This window comes from Phocoena phocoena, chromosome X (genome assembly GCF_963924675.1).
Source record: "Phocoena phocoena chromosome X, mPhoPho1.1, whole genome shotgun sequence".
NCBI classification, from domain to species: domain Eukaryota; kingdom Metazoa; phylum Chordata; class Mammalia; order Artiodactyla; family Phocoenidae; genus Phocoena; species Phocoena phocoena.
The window spans coordinates 111,327,917-111,342,876 of record NC_089240.1 but is presented as its reverse complement, the minus strand read 5'-3'; the positions used below and the strand labels follow the sequence as shown (position 1 = coordinate 111,342,876).

At 40.4% G+C, this 14,960-nt stretch overlaps 1 protein-coding gene across 1 annotated transcript in view; it reads left to right on the top strand.

Annotated features, from left to right (window-relative positions):
• Positions 1–14,960, top strand: part of FRMD7 (FERM domain containing 7) — a 44,444-nt gene that overhangs the window by 4,958 nt on the left and 24,526 nt on the right. The window contains 1 exon segment of the mRNA XM_065900262.1: positions 6,287–6,481. Within this exon segment, the coding sequence (XP_065756334.1) occupies positions 6,287–6,481 (195 nt within the window).

Sequence of the window (14,960 nt, the reverse complement as noted above, 5' to 3'; positions counted from 1 at the left end):
ATAAGGCAAATGCTAACAGCCATAAAAGGGGAAGTCGACAGTAACACACTCATAGTAGGGGACTTTAACACCCTACCTTCACCAATGGACTGATCATACACAATGAAAATAAATAATGAAAGACAAGCTTTAAATGATACACTAAACAAGATGGACTTAATTGATATTTATAGGACATTCCATCCAAAAACAACAGAGTACGCTTTCTTCTCAAGTGTTCATGGAACATTCTCCAGGATAGATCATATCTTGGGTCACAAATCAAGCCTTGGTAAATTTAAGAAAATTGAAACCATATCAAGTATCTTTTCTGACCACAATGCTATGAGACTAAATATCAATTACAGGAAAAAATTTGTAAAAAATACAAACACACAGAGGGTAAACAATACACTACTTAATAACCAAGAGATCCATGAAGAAATGAAAGAAGAAATCAAAAACTACCTAGAAACAAATGACAATGAAAACACGATGACCAAAATCCTATGGGATGCAGCAAAATCAGTTCTAAGAGGGAAGTTTACAGCAATACCATCCTGCCTCAAGAAATAAGAAACATCTCAAATAAATAAGTTAACTTTACACCTAACACAATTAGAGAAAGAAGAACAAAAAGCCTCCAAAGTTAGCAGAAGGAAAGAAATCATAAATATCAGATCAGAAATAGATGAAAAAGAAACGACGGAAATGATAGCAAAGATCAATAAAACTAAAAGCTGGTTCCTTGAGAAGATAAACAAAATTGATAAACCACTAGCCAGACTCACCAAAAAAAAAGGGAGAAGACTCAAATCAATAGAATGAGAAATGAAAAAGAAGTAACAACTAACACTGCAGGAATACAAAGGATAATGAGAGATTACAAGTAACTATATGCCAATAAAATGGACAACTTGGAAGAAATGGACAAATTCTTAGAAAGGCACAACCTTCCAAGACTGAACCAGGAAGAAATAGAATATATGAACAGACCAATCACAAGCACTGAAATTGAGACTGTGATTAAAAATCTTCCAACAAACAAAAGCCCAGGATCAGATGACTTCACAGGCGAATTCTATCAAACATTTAGAGAAGAGCTAACACCTATCCTTCTCAAAACCTTCCAAAATATAGCAGAGGGAGGAACACTCCCAAACTCAGTCAATGAGGCCACCATCACCCTGATACCCAAACCAGACAAAGATGTCACAAAGAAAGAAAACTACAGGCCAATATCACTGATGAACATAGATGCAAAGCTCCTCAACAAAATACTAGCAAACAGAATCCAACAGCACATTAAAAGGATCATACACCATGATCAATTGAGGCTTATCCCAGGAATGCAAGTGTTCTTCAAAATAAGCAAATCAATCAATGTGATACACCATATTAACAAACTGAAAGATAAAAACCATATGATCATCTCAATAGATGCAGAAAAAGCTTCTGACAAAATTCAACACCCATTTATGGTAAAAACCCTCCAGAAAGTAGGCATACAGGGAACTTACCTAAACATAATAAAGGCCATATATGTCAAACCCACAGCAAACATCATTCTCAATGTGAAAAATTGAGACCATTTCCACTAAGATCAGGAAGAAGACAAGTCTGTCCACTCTCAGCACTATTATTCAACATACTTTTGGAACTTTTAGCCACAGAAATCAGAGAAGAAAAAGAAATAAAAGGAATACAAATTGGAGAAAAAGAAGTAGAGCTGTCACTGTTTGCAGATGATATGACACTATACATAGAGAATCCTAAAGACTGTACCAGAAAACTACTAGAGCTAATCAATGAATTTGGTAAAGTAGCAGGATACAAAATTAATGCACAGAAATCTCTTGCATTCCTATACACTAATGAAGAAAAATCTGAAAGAGAAATTAAGGAAACACTGCCATTTACCATTGCAAAAAAAAGAATAAAATACCTAGGAATAAACCTACCTAAGGAGACGAACAACCTGTATGCAGAAAACTATAAGACACTGATGAAAGGAATTAAAGGTGATACGAACAGACGGAGAGGTATACCATGTACTTGGATTGGAAGAACCAACATTGTAAAGATGACGATACTACCCAAAGCAATCTACAGATTCAATGCAATCCATATCAAACTATCAATGGCATTTTTCACAGAACTAGAACAAAAAAATTCACAATTTGTATGGAAACACAAAAGACCCCAAATAGCCAAGGCAATATTGAGAAAGAAAAACGGAGCTAGAGCAATCAAGTTCCCTGACTTCAGACTATATTACAAAGCTACAGTAATCAAGACAGTATGGTACTGGTACAAAAACAGGCATATAGATCAATGCTGCAGGATAGAAAGCCCAGAGATAAACCCATGCACATATGGTCACCTTATTTTTGATAAAGGAGGCACGAATATACAATGGAGAAAAGACAGCCTGTTCAATAAGTGGTGCTGGGAAAACTGGACAGCTACATGTAAAAGAATGAATTTAGAACACTCTCTAACATCATATATAAAAATAAACTTGAAATGGATTAAAGACCTAAATGTAAGGCCAGACACTATAAAACTCTTAGAGGAAAAACTAGGCAAAACACTCTATGACATAAATGACAGCAAGATCCTTTTTGACCCACCTCCTAGAGAACTGGAAATAAGAACAAAAATAAACAAATGTTACCTAATGAAACTTAAAAGCTTTTGCACAGCAACGGAAACCATAAACAAGACGAAAAGACAGCCCTCAGAATGGGGGAAAATATTTGCAAATGAAGCAACTGACAAAGGATTAATCTCCAAAATTTACAAGCAGCTCATGCAGTTCAATATCAAGAGAACAAACAACCCAATGCAAAAATGGGCAGAAGACCTAAATAGATATTTCTCCAAAGAAGATATACAGATTGCTAACAAACACATGAATGAATGCTCAACATCACTAATCATTAGAGAAATACAAATCAAAAGTACAACAAGACATCACCTCACACCAGCCAGAATGGCCATAATGAAAAAAATCTACAAACAGTAAATGCTGGAGAGGGTGTGGAGCAAAGGGAGTCCTCTTGCACTGTTGGTGGGAGTGTAAATTGATACAGCCACTATGGAGAACAGTATGGAGGTTCCTTAAAAAGCTACAAATAGAACTACCATATGCCCAGCAATCCCACTACTAGACATATACCCTGAGAAAACCATAATTCAAATAGAGCCATGTACCACAATGTTCATTGCAGCACTATTTACAATAGCCAGGACATGGAAGCAACCTAAGTGTCCATCGATAGATGAATGGATAAAGAAGATGTGGCACATACATACAATGGAATATTACTCAGCCATAAAAAGAAACAAAATTGAGTTATGTGCAGTGAAGTGGATGGACCTAGCGTCTGTCACACAGATTGAAGTAAGTCAGGAAGAGAAAAACAAATGCTGTATGCTAACACATAGATATGGAATCTAAAAAAGAAAAAAGGGTTCTGAAGAACCTAGGGTCAGAACAGGAATAAAGACGCAGATGTAGAGAATGGACTTGAGGACACAGGGAGGGAGAAGGGTAGGCTGGGACGGAGTGAGAGAGTGTCATGGATTTATCTATACTACCATATGTAAAATGGATAGCTAGTGGGAAGCAGCTGCATAGCACAGGGAGATCAGCTCAGTGCTTTGTGACCACCTAGAGGGGTGGGATAGGGAGGGTGGGAGGGAGGGAGACACAAGAGGGAGGAGATATGGGGATATATGTATATGTAAAGCTGATTCACTTTGTTATAAAGCAGAAACTAACACTCTATTGTAAAGCAATTATACTCCAATAAAGTTGTTAAAAATACAAAAGAAACCAAAAAAATGGCTGCTGCATAAGCAGTCAAAATAGAGGCTCCACTCAAAGTGGCACCTGCCCCGCAAATACCCCATTGCCCACTAGCCCACAATTACTACTCACTTCGTTTCCAGCCTAAATAGTAATGATACTAGCTAATATATATCAAAAGAATGTTTATCATTTACTAGGTACTAATGTAAATTTTACATATATTAACCCACTGAAACCCTCAATGGAGTATCCCTGTTTGACAGATGAGCAAACTGGGCAGAGAGGTGAAGTAGGTTGCCCAAAGTCACGGAGTAGTAAGTGGTAGAAACAGGATTTGAATGGGGCACTCTGGGTTAAGAGCACATGCACTCGACCACTATAATCTCTTTAATGTTTGTTTTTCAAGAGCCACTGTGTTGGAGTTATCTCGGCATTTCACATCTTAAGCAGTTAGCTCTTGTGTGTGTTGGGAGTGGTGATGCAGACACAACAAGGTTGGCTGTTTCAGGGAAAAACTGACCCAATGTAAGGAGGACCTGCAAGAGCTGTTGGGGTGCTTTCAGGGGATAGCTGAACAATGGAAACGGTTCAGAGACATGGACAGGGTTAGAACGATAAGGTATAGGGCATCTGAGAATTGCATGAAGCCAAAAAAGCTAGGTCCTTCTTTGGGGCTCAACGTGGAGGGGGGTTATGCACCCAAAAGGACACAATAGGTTCTCTTAATTCAGTGACATCAGTGACAGTCTGTAGTATGGTCTGTAGTATAGGTAACCAGAAACATAGTAGATGCTCAATAACTATCTGCTGAAACAATGAAAGATTGAATTCTCTCATTTCAATGAAAGAATACCATGCCTTTCTTTCTTGTACATTAGAATTTTAGATGTGCAGTATTTAATAAAATATATGAATTAACATTTTTCTGGGCTTGGTTGTGCTTGTCCCTGAGTACAGCTAGATAATCCCAGACAACTGTTTTGAGTTATGCACCCTAACCATAGATCCACCGTATTGAAGTAGCCTTGTGGAGGGAGGACGGCAGTGTTCTGCAAACCTGGTATCAGCCCAGACTAAGTCAGACTGAGAGGAGTATGCGACTCTTAGGCTTTGGGTTGTAGAGCCTAAGTCGCCCCAAGGCCCACAGGAGGGAGTTAGCACTCAGGACTTCCATGACTGTATGCCAGGGTAGCTGGGAGGAAAGGGATAAAAGGCTGCAAGCAGGCCCAGGAATTAAGTTATATTGCTAAACCACAATCTTCATGAAATACCTGTGGTGTGCACAACAGAGGTGGAGACTACTCAAGGGGAGAGCAGAGCTGAGTGGAGCCTAGCCCATGGGCATTGTAGGTCCAATCCAGAACCGAACAGCAGGAACCCAAGTAAACAGACTAAGTGAACAAGGGTCAAGAACTAAGGCAGATGTCTGCATAGGGAAAGAGGAATGAAATCACAGGTCCTGAGTGACTTCTGCAAGAGTGGAGCTTGGCAAGAAGCCAAGTTGAGACTCAGGCAGGAAGCCCTTATAGGCTTCTTGCTGGGGGGCAGAGCTGGTCCCTTAACCTAGTCCACAGGTGTTGACAAGCATGCACACCTGGCTAACGTAGGGGTGTTGAAAGGGTGGGGGAATGAGACACTTCATGACAGATAGATTAGCCTGAGTGATGGCTCAGATGACCACTCGTTTTGCTACTCAGAAGTCCTTTAGAGGTTCATTTATTTTTCAATTTTCTTTTTTTTTCAAAATTTGATGCTAAGATTCTTTTGTTTTAAACTGAAGTGTAGTTGATTTACAATGTTGTGTTAATTACTGCTGTACAGCAAAGTGATTCAGTAATACATATATATACATTCTTTTTTTATATATTCTTTTCCATTATGGTTTATCATAGGATATTGAATATACTTCTCCGTGCTATACAGTAGAACCTTGTTGTTTATCCATTCTATAGATAATAGTTTGCGTCTGCTAACCCCAAACTCCCACTCCATCCCTCCCCCAACCCCCTCCTCCTTGGCAACCACCATTCTGTTCTCTATGTCCTTGATTCAGTTTCTGTTTCATAGATAGGTTCATTTGTGTCATATTTTAGATTCCACATATAAGTGATATCAAATGGTATTTGTCTTTCTCTTTCTGATTTTTTTTCAAGTTTCAAATCCAGCTTCTATATATGACAGAACATAAATTCATTAGAATATTCTGGTAAGCACTAAGAAGAAAATAAAATGCAAGTATAATCCCATCATCCAGACTTTAACATTCTCGTGTATATTTTATACATTGAAATACTACTTTCTTATGGAACCCTAAACTCCACATGTGTCTCTTGATTCATTTAACTTGGAATAGTTTCTGAAATATTTTTTTAAAAGATTTTCTGTTCAGCCAAAACAGATTCTCCATAGTAACCTTGATACATTGGGTTTCATGGCCTCTTATTAAATAGACGTTTTAAAAGGAATTATTGTTTAATGGCTTCTTTTTAGAGTTTCTGTGAAGTTCACAACCTGTCAGAACAGAGTGGCCTCCAACCTGCTCACAGCCTTGCTGGGCAACATAGTGAACACTTTATAAATGGAGTAAAACTGATTCTAGAAAGAAGAGTCAGGAATGTAGAACAATCAAGGAAAGGGAGGCTAAAGAAGGAGAAACATTGGAGTAATAAGCAGAAGAAGAGAAAGGTGAGTTAACAGTACAGTCAAAAGTTGAGAAAAGATGGTAAAGAAAAAAAACAGTGAACATGAAAGAGTGAATCAAAGGAACAAGTTTAGGTGTTTATCTCTTTTTGTTGTCCTTCATACATCTAGATATTAGTTTTCCCTTTATATTTAAGGACAGCCCGGTGTAATAAAATGAGCCCATTACTGGAGGCCAGAAGACCTGGGTTCCAATCCCAGATCTGCTATTAACCTGCTGGAAGATCTTGGGCAAGTCTCTTCCCTTGTCTGGATCTAAATCTCCCCACTTATAAAATGAAGGGCCCAGATTACATGACATTGAATGATCTCTGTTGTGTCCTGAATGTCTCAGATTGATAGATATGCACAGAATGTTTTATCAACCTGAAGTTTAAAAGAAAAGTCCGACTACCATTTGGAAGCTGGTTGTGCATCACACACAGCACGTGGATTTAGTGCTAAAGCATTAAGTGGAAACAAACAATTATAATTGTTTTAATTACCCGAGTAGCTAGTAATTTCGACAGGACTTGGGAGCACTGGCTTGAGAATGCCATTATTACACTGTCACTTTTGAACAGCTTTTCCAATGTAGGCATGGTAATTTCAATGTCCCAGGAATGGGGGCAAGATTGCTATTAGGGTGGTAATCGTGTTTTGTTTTGTTTTTTTCTTTCCTTAGTATGAAGAGCAATTCTGAGCAAGGAGAGTCTCTTAGACACATTCCAGCAAAGCATATGAATCAGATGGAACATGTCCAGATCATTGCCAAACCAACCTAAGGCCTCAGGCAGTAATACATCATTCCCTTAGAGCTTGAAAAGGGTGTCTGCTAGGAAGTATCATCTATCAGGGCCTAGACGAGCTTTCTGACTCCCGAATTCCCTTCTGAACTTAGTTTAATCAGTATCAACATGGCTGCAGGTAAAGAGGGTGGTATATAGGTATAACTGAATCACTTTGCTGTACAGCAGAAATTAACACAACATTGTAAATCAACTCTACTTCAATAGAAAAAAAAGGGGCGGGTGGTCAGTCAGCTGCTCAGGTTGATCCTTCAGGACTCCCCTAGGACAGCCACGTGGGCCGGAAATCTTTCTGAGCTGTTAATCTTAAGCAACTTTAAGCCTTCCATCAATCACACAGGCAGTACTTTGAACTGCTTTATGTTTTCATAAATAAAATAAAAACCAGTTGTAATTTGGTGTGAATTTCACACGTGCACAAGCAACTACAAGGCTTGTTCTCTCTGCTTACCACCACCAGGAAGTCTTAAGTACCCATTTAAACTGTTCTTCCCTCCGGGGTTTATTGCTGAGTCCTCTGGGCTCTGGGGAAAGGGCCTCCCTTGACATCCTACTTATTCTTTGTTCTTTGATGTGTCTAACTGCACCTTGTTCTCTACCAGATGCTGAAAGACTAGACTGCCTGCAGAGAGGGCTCCATTTTAGAATGAACTGCAGCTACCTGGTAATTAGCCTCTCACCACTCTCAGCAGTTCTCTTTTTACCAGGAGTTGAACCCCCAGGAGGGTTATAGCTTGGCCAGTACTTTCTTCTGCCCTGCCCCAAAGGAGCTCTGTTTCCTAGTTCCCCGGGTCGTTTACACAGTGTAAATTTTGAAAGTATGTCCAACTTCGTTTTTAGAAAACTGGTTGCATCTGACTATATTGGTAGATGAATAAGATATGTGTTGGATTTTTGCTGTTGTTTGTTGCAATGTCAGGATATTTGCATTAAAAATTTTTTCTAATTTATTTATTTTTGGCTGCGTTGGGTCTTCATTGCTGCGTGGGCTTTCTCTAGTTGCAGTGAGTGGGGGCTGCTCTTCGTTGCGGTGCGCGGGCTCTAGGCACACAGGATTCAGCAGTTCTGGCACACAGGTTCGGTAGTTGTGGCACATGGGCTTAGTTGCTCCGCAGCATGTGGGATCTTCCCGGACTAGGGATGGAACCCTTGTCCCCTGCATTGGCAGGCGGAGTCTTAACCACTCTGTTACCAGGGAAGCCCCAGGATATTTGCATTTTTAATGAAAAGTGAAACAGCCCTTTAAAAGGAGCAGTCCCAGGGTTTAACACTTAAAGGGTTCTGAGGTTTCTGGATGTAGCCTGCAGACAACAGGAATGGAGAAAGACTTACCTTCCTTCGGAAAGGTCCAAACTCTGTAAATGAAGTGTGTGCCTATTGCTGCTTACAAACAGAGAGCTGGATGGAGGTGAGGGAGTGTAGACCAAGATGCAGAACAAGATTTCTGCATCTTGGTCTACACTTTCTACAAGATTTCTGCCCATCTTGGTGAGGCTCCAGCTCAGTGTCCCTGTATCTCCCTCGCTCCTTTAGGAACACCACACTGCTTACAATCGAGTTGTTCACACCCTATTTTCTAATCTCTGCCTCTGACACCCTTCTCTTTTCCTCCTCTTCACCTGGCTAACTCCATCCTATCTTGGATTAGGTGTCCCCACTGTTAAGAATCCATTATGCAGGGACTTCCCTGGTGGTTCAGTGGTTAAGAATTCGCCTGCCAATGCAGGGGACACGGGTTCGAGCCCTGGTCTGGGAAGATCCCACATGCTGCGGAGCAACTAATCCCGTGCACCACAACTACTGAGCCTGCGCTCTAAAGCCTGCGAGCCACAACTACTGAAGCCCACACACCTGGAGCCTGTGCTCTGCAACAAGGGAAGCCACAGCAATGAGAAGCCCGTGCACCGCATCAAAGAGTAACCCCTGAGTGGCAACGAAGACCAAATGTAGCCCTCCAAAAAATTATTTAATTAATTAATTTTTAGAAAAAGAATCCATGTACTATACCCTCACCCACATTTCTGGGTTAGGTGCCCTTTGGGTGTGATATCACATTAACCCCTGCATACAAGCTTAAAAGCACACTTAGCCCCAACCACTGCGATCACCTGTTGACGCGCCTGCCTTTCCTGCCAGCCTATGTATTCCTTGGTGGTAATGCCTGGGTCTTGTTCACCTCGGTATCCCTGCAGTTCAGGAAAGTACCTGGCACAGAACAGGCAGTCAGTATTGTGTGTTGAATTGAAGGGGTTGTAGAAAGTGTCACAAAAGAGTAAAGGCATATACAGGAGGAAAAGGGCAAACGCATCAAAAGTAAGCCTGGAGTTTGCACAGGGGGAAATTACAACAGGAAAACAAAGAGAACTGAAGAAAGAGAGTAAAGAATGGAGAAAAAACATGTTAAAGGAGAGGGATCGACTTTTAAAATGTTTATTAGGGAGAAGGTTAAGACTGGTGAAGCAGTTCTCTGTCCCTGTTTTTTTGTGTGGTTGTTACGGTTGAGCCTTACCTATAAAAATACGGAGCCAGGGTTAACATGACTGAAAGGTACCTCATTCACTTGCTACTGGAGGAATGATCACCAGACACCGGTTTCTATGAGGGGAAACGAATAGTCATGTCTCTGATTCTTAATATTCCAGATTTTGAATATTCAGATAAATGCTGCCGTTGTCAAAACAGACCCCCTGGAGTGGCCCAAATACAAATAACCAGGTGACCACACATCAGAGTTCGTCCAGGACAGTCCTGGCTTACACCTATTGTGACAGTATAACAATTACTAGTGCCCTGTCAACTCTCAAAACCCTCCCAATTTGGATGATAAATTATATAGTCGCCCTATAAACAGTCAACATTTCTTGAGCTCTTCCTTTGGACCAGATACTGTGTAAAGTACTTGACAAGAATAGTCTCATTAGATGCTCGCTATGACCCTTCTTGAAAATGGAGACGCCATTCACATGCCAAAAGATTCATCCTTTTAAAGTGTACAATTCAATGGTTTTTAATATATTCATTGTTGTACAACCATCACAACGATCTAATTCCAGAATATATGCATCCTCCCCAAAAGAAACCCCATACTAGTTAATAGTCACTCCCTATTCCCCTCTCCCCCCAGTCTCTGACCACCACCAATCTGTTTTCTGTCTCTATGGATTTGCCTGTTCTGGACATTTCATATAAATAGAATCATATAATATGTGACCCTTCTGTGTTTGACAGTCTTATTTTGCAACTGAAGAAGCGAAGGTTCAGAGAGATTAAATAGTCTGCCCAAGATTACCCCTCTAGCAGGTAGACAGGTCAGAACTAGAGCCAGCTGTGTCTGGCTTCAGAGCCCACATTCTTAGCCACCGTGATGTGCTGCCTTCTCCTGTGTATTGCAGGTACTCAGCACATTTTGGAACTCCTTTTTGGCCTTCTGTAACTGGGCGCATTGCTTCCAAAATGACTCACAAGTCTTCATTATTTGAGAGTGGATTTCGTGTTTGGAAAGAGTCAAAAGTCATAAAGAGCAAGTATGATAACTAAAGTGGGCTATCAAGTTGGGTCATTGCTATGGACTGAATTGTATCCCCCCCCCACCCAGATTCATATGTTGAACCTCTAACCCCACTCCCCATGTGATTAATCTGACTGTATTTGGAGATAGGACTTTTAGGAAGTAATTAAGGTTGAATGAGGTCATAAGGGTGGGGCCCTAACCTGATAGGACAGATGGCTTTATAAAACAGGAAGAGACAGGTCTCTCTTTCTCTCTCTCTCTCTCTCTCTCTCTCTCTCTCTCTCTGCTATTTTGTTGTCGTCACCGGAGTTTATATAGTCATATTTTGGGACTCAAAAATGAGGCATAACCATAAAATCAGAAGAATGGGTGATTATTATCTGTGACTTCAAAAACAGTTTCCTGAGGGGAGCATGAGAAATATTTTGAATGTGGGAATCAGCACTGGAAACAGGAGAAGCATCTATAAGACTCTTTAATTTTCCTTATATTTGTTATATTTTCCAGAGAAACACAATACACATTATAAAATTAAAATGGCCTATCATGCTACTGTTAATAATACGCTGTTCCAGCTTATCCTTTTCTGAAACCTTAATTCTGTAGCCTACATTCTTTTGAAGTACACAGTCATTATGTGGATGCATTAGAATCTCTGTTATCTAATGTGATCAAAGGTGATTGTTGATCAGTTAATTGATAAAATTTGCCAAAGCAGAAAATCATAATAAATGTGTACATTTACACACAAACACCTTAAACTTCTTACTTCAACATAAAACGTATACATTTATATTCATATGCCAAGCTTTTGATGCAGGGTCAAGGGCATTTTGAGTAAGGACTTCTGATCGGTGTTTCCATTTTTCTTCTCTGACTTATATGCATAAGGCATCATCTATGATTTCCAGTATTTGTTCATTTAATGTGGAAAAATTTGAGTACAGAATCCTTCCAGATTTTATCCCCCAATATTTTACTGCTGTCCTACCCAAAACTAATTTGACAGCACATTTTGGGGGATTCCCCCCTTATTGATTTTTTTTCAATTTAGTTTTCACAGAAACTACTCTTGTTATTAGTGATCATGATTATTGTGATATACATACAATATAATTAAATTGTATAATTACAATAATAAGTAGAATTGTCAAAATATGTTCAAGAAAATAATTATTATCAAGCCTGAGACTCAGTCGATGGATGTAGAAGTGCAAAGTCATATTAGCTTACTAGCCATGAGCTTTCATCATGACTTAGGCATCTGTCAATGTTTTAAAGGGGGAATGGAAAGCATTCTCTGTGCGTTGTTGAGTTAAAGTTTATTAAGAGAGTTTCTACTGTCCCTGTTCATTTAAAAAAAGAATCCAGATATGTACAAACTAAAAAGGTAAGGTTCCCTTTAATCTAAACCCCTCTCCAGCAATAATGTTGTTAACAGGTTGGTATGTATTCTTCCAGACTCTTCTCTCTCTATATCTATAAATATATGTGTGTATTACTTATGTCTTGTGATGTGCCAGGCATAGTACTAAGGCCTTGATGTGAATTATCTTGATTAATCCACACAATGACTCTGTAACATAACACTATTATTATCTCCATTTTACAGATGAGTAAACCAAGGCTCAGAACCGTTCAGTAATTTACCCTAGGTCATATAGTAACTAATTTGTTCTTCCTCTTGAGAGGACTGTCCTGCTAATGCACATGAATCAAGTTAAATGTTCGGATCCATTCATCTATTTATTCAGTAAACATTTATGGAATGTCCACTCTTTTCCAATCACTGTATATAATGCCAGGTACTCAGACACATGGTTTCTGTCTTCAGGTACCTGGAAAAGGGAGATCAATCTGTGAGCTAAAACATTTGCCCCAATTCATCCAGTTAGTAAGTGGGTAGAGCAGGATTACAATACAGGCTTGTTTTAATAAACTGTTATATGACAGCCCTATGTGCATAGAAGATTTGGTGGGCTGTTTTTTGGAAACGGTCACCTTGAATATTTATTGTTTCCGTGAGAAGATGAGTTTGGAGCCCCAAGAAATCAGTGTCCAATGGTTAAGACCGAGCTTGTAAGCTGAAGATTATAAATACAAGTTCTGAAAAGTTTTAAGTTATATGTGTGTGTGTGATTTTTTTAAAGGCAAACACTGCTCTACTGTAATCCAAGGGAGATGAATATAAGACAGGGTTCAGGATTGGAGTTCCAGTTCCTTGAGTGGGAGGCCCAGTGATAAATAATTTAGATCCACTAAGGAGCTTGATTAGAATGTTGAAAAGTGTCAGCTTAAACAAGAGCAAGCAATGGAAAAGAGAATCAGAAGTCCAGAAAAGAGAAAATAGGAAAGTTGTATATAGAGATATTATGAGAAAAATAATCATAACATACAAGTTGAGGAATTGGTTGAAAAAAATTAAAGGCTGCATGTTAAGACAGAACCAAGACCTTACCTATTGTGCAACACATTCCACTAGGCTGGCCAATTTCAACGTACACTACGGAGGGTTGAAGGGAAATGCGTCTCCCGGAGATGTGGGTAGAGAGCTTGAGCCACATGAGCTCCTGACCTCCTAATGCACAAATGCCAAAGGCTTTTAGAGCCAGTTGGCAAGATGTACAGGGGTGGACGAATCAGGGGATTATTCTTATAAACATGGTGTGGGATCTTACAGAAGGGAGCAAAAAGGCAGCCTGGATTGGAAACCTTACAGGAATGGCTATATATTCTTTGTGACTGCAGAAACATTTAAATATACAAACACATGGAATGTGGCAGCATTGATGGTGATGATTAAGCACCCCAATGGTAAAAAAAAAAAAAAAAAAGAAAAGAAAAAATGAGGAGGAGAAAGGAAAATCTTGAGTTTCTTAAATTGTTTGCAAAGAAACTGGAGTCTATGACGGAATTTGGTCCTCATGACTGAAACGTTTCTTTGGTGTTGGAAAAAGTATTGCTGTCATCTCTCTCTCTCTTTAGAAAATTTTTTAATTCATAATAAAAATCCCATAACAGCTCCTTGTCTGGAGGACTTTGAAAATAGGAGCGATTTCATCTGTCTGGAATGGTCTGTGTCAGGACTTGCCCTAGGCAAGGTTGCCACATAGGCAGAAGCGCCCCCTCCCTCCTCCCTCCCAGACACCCCCTCCCCCACTGCCCCCTAATGCCCTTCAAGCCCCCGAACCCCACCATGGGCTGACCCCTTTTTCCTGGATCACAGCTCCAATGTGACCTCCCACATAAAATCAAACCCCCTTTCCCTCAGCTCTCTCTCCAGGCGCTAAGGATGCAGTAGCTTTCACCCTCTGCATCCTATTTGCATTTAAAAATAGGACCCTGGTTAACCCTCATGAATCTCAGCTGGTGGAGCTTTGGACTACGAAACCAAGTGGAGAGAAGTCCAAGGGAGAGGGGAGCATTTTGGGTCGTTGGGGGAAGGGGATGGGGGAGGTCGCCTTCCTGGAAGCTATTAAATACCAGATGTGGGTTCTGTTCCGTGTGGGACTGCCTTGAGGGAGAGGGTGGGGTGTGGGAGGAGGGTGGCTGGACTCTCTGACCTCTCAAGGTTGGCATTAATTCTATGCGTCGGTGATTTCCAACTACATTTCCCTGCACCCAGCTTCCTTTGCAGCACCAGAGGCACCGTGTGACTTGGCTTTAACTAGGGGTTTTCAGCAGCGTGTCTTTGTGCCTATCAGCTAGGGCCCAATTTTCCCATCATCGTCCTCCCTGCAACTGCAACCCTCGGCCTCAGCAATGCTGGCTGAAGATCAGCTCCAGCCCCACTCAGCTCATAGAGATTTTCACAGAGAGCTCTTCACAGCTCCTATTCTCAGAGAAGCCTGAAAAAGGGACTGTTTTGTGCTCCCAGTGTATGCGGGCTTTATGAAGAAAAAAAAAAATATGTGTGGCCTTATGTGAAAGGAGTATGCTAGATGCAGCTATGGTGGGAAAAGCTGTAGAATGAAATCTCCTCGCGGAGCTCGGAGGAGGAAGTTGGTCAATTTCATGTTGGATCAACCAACATTCAAGACCCCTAGTATGTGCCAGGCTCTGAGTTAGACCTGGTGCGTAACAAGACAATTAAAGCAAGGCCCCTGCTATGAAGGAATTCAGTCTAACGGGGAACATAGACATCCCGTGTGAGAAGTGCCATGTT